Source organism: Chrysochloris asiatica, unplaced genomic scaffold (assembly GCF_000296735.1).
Source record: "Chrysochloris asiatica unplaced genomic scaffold, ChrAsi1.0 scaffold00024, whole genome shotgun sequence".
NCBI classification, from domain to species: Eukaryota; Metazoa; Chordata; class Mammalia; order Afrosoricida; family Chrysochloridae; genus Chrysochloris; species Chrysochloris asiatica.
Window position 1 is genome coordinate 22488202 of NW_006408542.1, and position 7317 is coordinate 22495518.

At 36.9% G+C, this 7317-nt stretch overlaps 1 protein-coding gene and 1 pseudogene across 1 annotated transcript in view; one reads left to right on the top strand and one right to left on the bottom strand.

Annotated features, from left to right (window-relative positions):
* Nucleotides 1-662: 662 nt before the first annotated feature.
* Nucleotides 663-2574, bottom strand: LOC102828998 (annotated as a pseudogene).
* Nucleotides 2575-3294: 720 nt separating this feature from the next.
* FOXN2 (forkhead box N2) overlaps nucleotides 3295-7317 on the top strand; it is a 39474-nt gene continuing 35451 nt past the window's right edge. Inside the window, exon 1 of the mRNA XM_006839435.1 lies at nucleotides 3295-3831. Coding sequence (XP_006839498.1) covers nucleotides 3295-3831 — 537 coding nt within the window. The remainder of the gene's footprint in view (nucleotides 3832-7317) is intronic.

Genomic DNA, 7317 nt, shown 5'->3' on the forward strand with positions numbered 1-7317 from the left:
TTTTTAATATGTAGCATATATTAAGAAACTTCCATTTGGTATTTGACTCATCGCTGATAGCATTTAAAAGATAATCAATCATTGGATAACAACAACAAAAAGACCAAAACAAAAAAAGCAAAAGATTTTCTGATAGGAGAACACTGAAGTGTGGACCTAATTCAGTTTTCTTTTACAAATTCTCCAAAGACAAAAATAGATGAAAACCTAATTAAATGAATTTTTAAACAGTTTACTAAACTGCTGGTCTCCTGCACCATTTTCTGCCTTCTGTTTTGATGCAGGTTCTTTTGTCCTTTTCTTAACCTTGTTCTTTTTACTGGTCCTGATGCTGTTCCTTTTCATTACATTCATCATCACTATAAAGTTTGTTTTCTTATGCTGAAACTGTATTTTTCCTTTAGCAGACTCAGCATGGACAGCTTTATTTCCCATTTCTTTTCCTTTAAAATTGTGTACTATTGACTTCATTTGTTTAGGAATTCCTATTGATCTTCCACGATTTTTTTTCCAATGCTGCTTTTTCCATGTTTCCTGCTAGTACTTCTCACCCCATTTTTTTGTTCCTTAATTGTTGATTACCATTACTTGGCATGTTTGGCTTATCCAGTACTTTTTGAGCTTTTTTAAAAAATCTATTACTTTTTTACTCCTCTGACAGTCTATTTTGTTTCTCTATGATTTGAGAAAACTATGTGCGAATCTTCTCTGTAGCCTGATCATCTAAAACATCCAAAAATTTCAGTAAGCAACCCATCTTTTCTCCTAGAGATTTCATTTCATCATCTTCTGCCTTTCTGTTTCTCTTCTTGCTTTTGTTTAGCTCATATCTGCTTTTATTTGCTTTCTTAATTCTTTTTCACAAAGTTAAATTCTTTGAAATGTATTAGCAAGTCACTGCTGTTGTACTTCTGGTCAGGGTTCTCTACAAGCTTCTTAGCCAATCAATGCTATCAAACAACAGCAAATATTGATCTCTTAAATGGTTTGTGTAGTGCTGTCATCTGATTAGTACCTGACCTTTGTCTTCTAATCATTCTTTTATGTCATCAAGTGTTGCATCAGTTGGGAAGTCTCTAATATAAACAGATCTGTTTTTTGCATCACTTTTATATTCATCAGTCTCTTCAAGGAGGGATTTGTTTAGAGGTCTTCTAATTTTAGTGTTATCTCCAGTTATTTCTTTGAGTTCTATTTAATGTAATAGCTGAAGCAGTGAACATATTAAAGTCTGTTAGATGATTTAGCTTGTTGAATTTTATCATTATCTCCGAAGGTAACTAACATTCATCCAGTTTGATCTGTTCTTTTGAAAATATATCCAGTGGCAAATTCAGGTCATCAAAATAATACTCAATTTGATGACAGATTTTGGCTTCTTATTTACAAGCTGGGTTACCTTAAACAGGCTGTGTAACCTCATTTTCCTCACCTGAAAAATTGGATTAACAATAATGCTTAGTTTATAGGGTTTAATTGATGCTTAATTAAGGTATAGTAAGGAGCCCTGGTAGTATAGTGGGTTACAAGTTGGACCACTAACTGCAACATTCACAGTTCAAATCTACCTGCTGCTTTGTCAGACAAAGATGAGACTTTCTACTCACATAAAGATTTATAACCTCAGAAACCCTATACAGGGTCACTGTGAGTTGGAACCAAACTCCATGGCACACAACTACCACCACCACGACTGTGTCAAGTGTTTAGCACAATAACTGGCCACCAAAATATGTTAGCGAATGCTATTGTTAACTGAGCATTTGGAGACTGTACCTAGTGGTAGATTACTTAGCAGCTGTGTTCTAACGTAAAATAAAACTCAGGAGATGTTTCCCCTCTATAAGCATAAGTAGGATGAATTTAGTAAAAGATTTAGAAGGTTTTCATTGAATTCAGAAATGAGAAATCTTAACCATTGAAAATGAATTAAATATAGCACATTAATTCTATCACTTTGCTTTCTGGTTATTCTCTCTAGGCAGGTGTTTTAAATCTAAGTGTGTTTTTTAACACAAAAGTCATTTGACAAAGTTAAAATAAAAAGGGATAGTTTAGAAACAGATTTTTTTCTCCTTGAAAATATAGTGATAAAGTGTTGACTGAGCTTTTTCATGCCAGTACTTGATGAGATTATATAGAACACAGAGAATTAAAGGTACTGGAGTGTCCTAAAAAAACAAATTTTATTAAGTGCCGTCGAGTAGGTTCTGACTTAGAACGACCCTGTATGTTTCCAAGGAATGGCTGGTGGGTTTGAATCACTGACCTTGTGGTAAGCAGTCCAGTGCTTATCCTACAGTGAGCCACACAGGACTCCCAGAAAATTTATAGTTCGTTTTAATATAGCTGATAATTTAATGAAATAAGAAATGTTATCCCCTTTAGTATGGTGTACTATAAAAATTAGAGAAATTATCTTTTTTGGGGGGTAAATATTTCTGATTTGATGTGTGGAATTGTTTTTAAACAATATTTCAAATTTAGTTATTTTTAAGATTGAAACACTTGTATGGCTATTATCGAAAATCAACAGATACTTGAGGTATTTAGATTGTTACTGTTTAGTGCCATCAAGTGGTTCTACCTCATAGCAACCCTGTATAGGGTTTCCGAGAAGCTGCTGGTGAGTTTGTCCTTGGGATTCGCAGTCCAGTGCTGATCCTATAGTGCAACACCAGAAGTCCATTCAGAAATTGGAATCTTATAATTCAAAGAAATAGTGTGTTCATTTTTTAATAGTTATAGTCATACTTATTAGGTAATTACTCTGGGCTGGATAGGAACCATGGTGGTGCAGTGGTGAAGCACTCAGCTGCTAACTGAAAGGCTAGTTGCTCTGTGGGAGAAAGATGTAGCCCTCAGCTTCTGTAAATATATGCAGCCTTGGAAAGAAACCCTATGAAGCAGTTATCTGTTTTACAAGGTTGCTACGAGTTGGAATTGGCTCAACAACAGTGATTTGGGTCTGGTGGACTAGATGCTTTACTAAATCTTTAAAATACTTTGTGTTCATATCACCCTTACATCATCTTTGCATCTGATGCTGTATAGGTATATTTTATTTACAGCCACTTCAAATAATATGAAGTAGATTCTGTTACTGTATTGTAACCATTAGTTTTGGCTATATAAGTATGCATTGTGCTTAAGTGTTGTATGGGACAATTGATTGTTTAATAGCTGTGATTTGGGGGTATTTAAATATGTGTTTTCTTTTTCCCTGAGGGTTAAGAATCTTAAGAATTGCTTCAACTGATGTTTGTTTTCTTTGTTGCAGAATTGTAAGAGTAAATGGGTCCAGTAATTGGAATGACTCCAGATAAGAGAGCTGAAACCCCAGGAGCTGAAAAGTTTGCAGGATTAAGCCAGATTTACAAAATGGGAAGCTTGCCTGAAGCTGTTGATGCTGCTGGGCCAAAGGCCACTCTGGTGGACAGTGAGTCAGCAGATGATGAACTCACAAACTTGAACTGGCTTCATGAAAGTACTAATCTTCTTACCAACTTCAGTCTTGGAAGTGAGGGTCTTCCTATTGTTAGTCCATTGTATGACATTGAGGGAGATGAAGTGCCACCTTTTGGACCGTCTTGCTACCAGGACCCAGAAAAGAAATCAACAACTTCAAAGCCCCCTTACTCCTTTAGTCTTCTCATTTATATGGCTATCGAACACTCTCCAAATAAATGTTTGCCTGTCAAAGAAATTTATAGCTGGATTCTCGACCATTTCCCTTACTTTGCTACTGCGCCAACAGGCTGGAAGAATTCTGTTCGTCATAATCTGTCCCTGAATAAATGTTTTCAGAAAGTGGAAAGAAGCCATGGCAAGGTCAGTGCTTAGAAATATTGCTATATTTGGTGTGGCGGGGGGCATATAGTCATGGAGCACTGAAACTGTGTGGATAAATAGAAGTTAAAATAGGTACATCAGATGACTTCATTTTTGAGCTTTATTGTTTTAATTCATCATTTGCTTTCATTTCAGACATTCCAAATTTTCTTAAATATTGACACAAATCTAATTGGATTATGTTCAGTCTGCTTTGTTGAGAAATCTGTCCCAACTCTCAGCAACCTTGTATTTCTGAGAAGCAGGTGGTAGATTTCAACCACCAACCCTGTGGTTAATAGTCCAGAGCTTACTATAGGTATATAAATTGGTCTTTGTAATATCCCAGTATTCTATATTGTTCCCAAAGCTGTTTCAGTATTTTATTCATATTCAATCTGACAGTCTGATTTGTAATTGGAATGAGACTGTTACCATTAATGTAATTGATATTGCTGTTATTAAGTGCTTTTGAGTAGATTGCAACGCATAACGACCCTGTATAAGATTTCCTAGGACTGACTGATAGGTTTGAACCTCCAGCCTTGTGGTTAGCAGTCCAGTGCTTATCCTGTAGTGCCACACCAGAACTCCTTAATTGATATGTTGTTGTTATTAGGTGCCATCAAGTCGGTACCCACTCATAGCCACCTTATGCACAACAGTACATGGCCCAGTTCTGCACCAATCTCACAGTCGTTACCACACTTGAGCCCATTGCTGCTGTCACTGTACCAATTCATCACATTGGGGGGTCTTCCTCTTTTGCGCTAACCTTCCACTTTATCAAGCATGATGTCCTCTCCAGGTACTGGTCCCTCCTGATAATATGTATGAAGTATGAGAGACAAAGTCTCATTATCCTGGCTTCTAAGGAGCATTCTATCTCTACTTCTTCTAACACAGATTTGTACTTATTCTAACACAGATTTGTTTATTCTTTTAATACTCTCCTTTAGCACCGTAACTCAAATGCATCAATTCTTCTACGGTCTTCTTTATTCATTGTCCAACTTTCATATGCATCTGAGGTCATTAAAAATACCTTGGCTTGGATCACACACATCTGGCATCTTTGCTCTTAAAAACTTTAAAGAGGTCTTGTGCAGTGGATTTGCCTAGTGTAATACATCGTTTGATTTCTTGATTCTTGCTTCCATGAGTGTTGATGGTTAATCTGAGTAAAATGAAGTCTTTGACAACTTCAATCTTTTCTCCATTTATATGGATGGTACTTATTGGTCCACTCATGAAGAGTTTTGTGTTCTTTACATTGAGGTGCAGCCCATACTAAAGGCTGTGGTCTTTAATCTTCACCAGTAAGTAATTTAAGTTCTTGTCCTTTCAGCAAACAAGGTTGTATCATCTGCATGTCACAGGTTGTTAATGGATATGTTCTTGTTAAATGCCGTAGAGTCAGTTTCTACTCATAGAGATCCTGTATAGGGTTTCCAAGGAGCTGCTGGGGACCTTGAACACTGAATTTGTGGTTCAAACCAACTTTGCAGTCCAGCGCATTAACCCTCCGTGCTATACCAGAACACCTTGATGGATGTTGTTGTTGTTGTTAAGTACCGTGCAGTCAGTTCCGACTCATAGTGACCCTGCACAGGGTTTCTGCGGCTGTAAATATTTTACGGGAACAGAACGCCTCATCTTTCTCCCGCGGAACTGCTGGTAGTTTCGAACTGCTGACCTTGAGGTTGGCAGCCCGAGGCGTAACCACTACGCTACCAGACCTCCTTTTAATGGGTATGGTTGGGTTTAAATCTTATCACCTTGCTACATTTAACTCCTCACTTATCAACTTTCTTGTTATCTCACATAGCACATTTATTATAACTTTTAAAAATTCTCAGTAAGTGCCTCCAATGGTCCAACCCCACATAGGGCTGTGGCCAGGCATGGGGTACCCTTACTGGCCACACTGAAGAATAATAGTGGGAACATTTGGGTGGCATGAAGGTCATCAACTGACTGCAGTCTACTCACAGTAGAGTTTGAAAAATACATAGGTTCTAAACTAGATGGGTTCTAAAAATAAGCTTAGGAATACCTAGAATTGCTGAGATGACTCTAGTCAATATATGAAAAATAATTAATGCATATCTTTTCTATACGGAGGTGACTTTACTCTGGGAGAAAGATGTTAGACCAAGTGAATAAACTTATATATCTATCTAACTTAAGAAATATTATCACTTAATCAGAAAATATATTTGTAAAACTTAGACTTATTTTAAAAATCAAAATGTCAAGTACTGTTTAGTATAGTTCATGAAAGAGCTTGCTGCTTGAAGGCCAGGAAAAAAGATCACTTATGTATTTCTTTAAAGGTATAGTGTGTGACAGGAGGATGCTAAACATGTGATTGTAATTTTCTTATATATTTAAGTTTCTAGGGTATTAAAACACTGCCTTGCATTCGCTTTATCTGTTTTGCTGAGGTATGAGGGGTTTTTTCTCCTTTCAGACTTTTTTTTGTACCTTGTTCTTTACAACATAGCCTTTAAGGAGGCTAGACATCTGAATGCAGGGTACCTAGCTTTTGTCTTTGTTATTGTTGTTAAGTGCCGTTGAGTCGGGTCCGACCCATAGCGACCCCGTACAGGGTTTCTGAGGGTGTAAATCTTTACGGGAGTAGAAAGCCTCATCTTTCTCCTGCGGAGCGGCTGGTAGTTTCGAACCGCTGACCTTAAGGTTCGCAGCCCGATTCGTAACCACTACGCTACCAGAGCTCCTTAGCTTTTGTCTTTAGTAAGAATTGATTTTTGCTTCTATTGCAGGTTTGTTTGTTTTTCAAACTCCCTTACCTCTTGAAAGTAAAGGAATAGGTATAAGTATAATATTAGTAAACCAACATTTAATAAACCCCTATTATTATCACTTAGGAGTCCTGGTAGCATACTGAATTACATGCTGGTTTGCTAACCGTAAAGTCAGTAGTTTGAATCTGCCAATCACTCATGCGAGAAAGATGAGGTTTTCTGCTCCTGTAAAGATTGACAGCCTCAGAAACCTTGCACAGGGTCTCTATTATAAGTCGGAACCAACTCCATGGTACACAATCACTACCACTATTGTTACTTAATATAAATTACCTAATTTGAATCTCATCACAACTCATTGAAATGACAGATTAATGTTTTGTTTTATGGGTAAAATGTGGAAGTGAGGACTGACTTTCAGCGATTGTGATGTGTCCAATCTTGCATAGCCAGAAAATGAGCAATGCTTAGGAGCTCAATTACAATTTGGCATAAGAGTTTAATCTTGAGATTTTATGCATTATATCTTATAAAGACCCTCAGTTATAGACTAATATTATCTTTAAAAAGATTTTGGGAAATGGAAGGATTCTAGAGATCATCACATTAAATATTCAGTAATCATAATAACTATATTATAGGATTTTACACAACAAAAAAGGGGGTGAGCAAAAAGCCAGCTCATCTTTCTCCTGCGGAGCGGCTGGTAGTTTCGAAC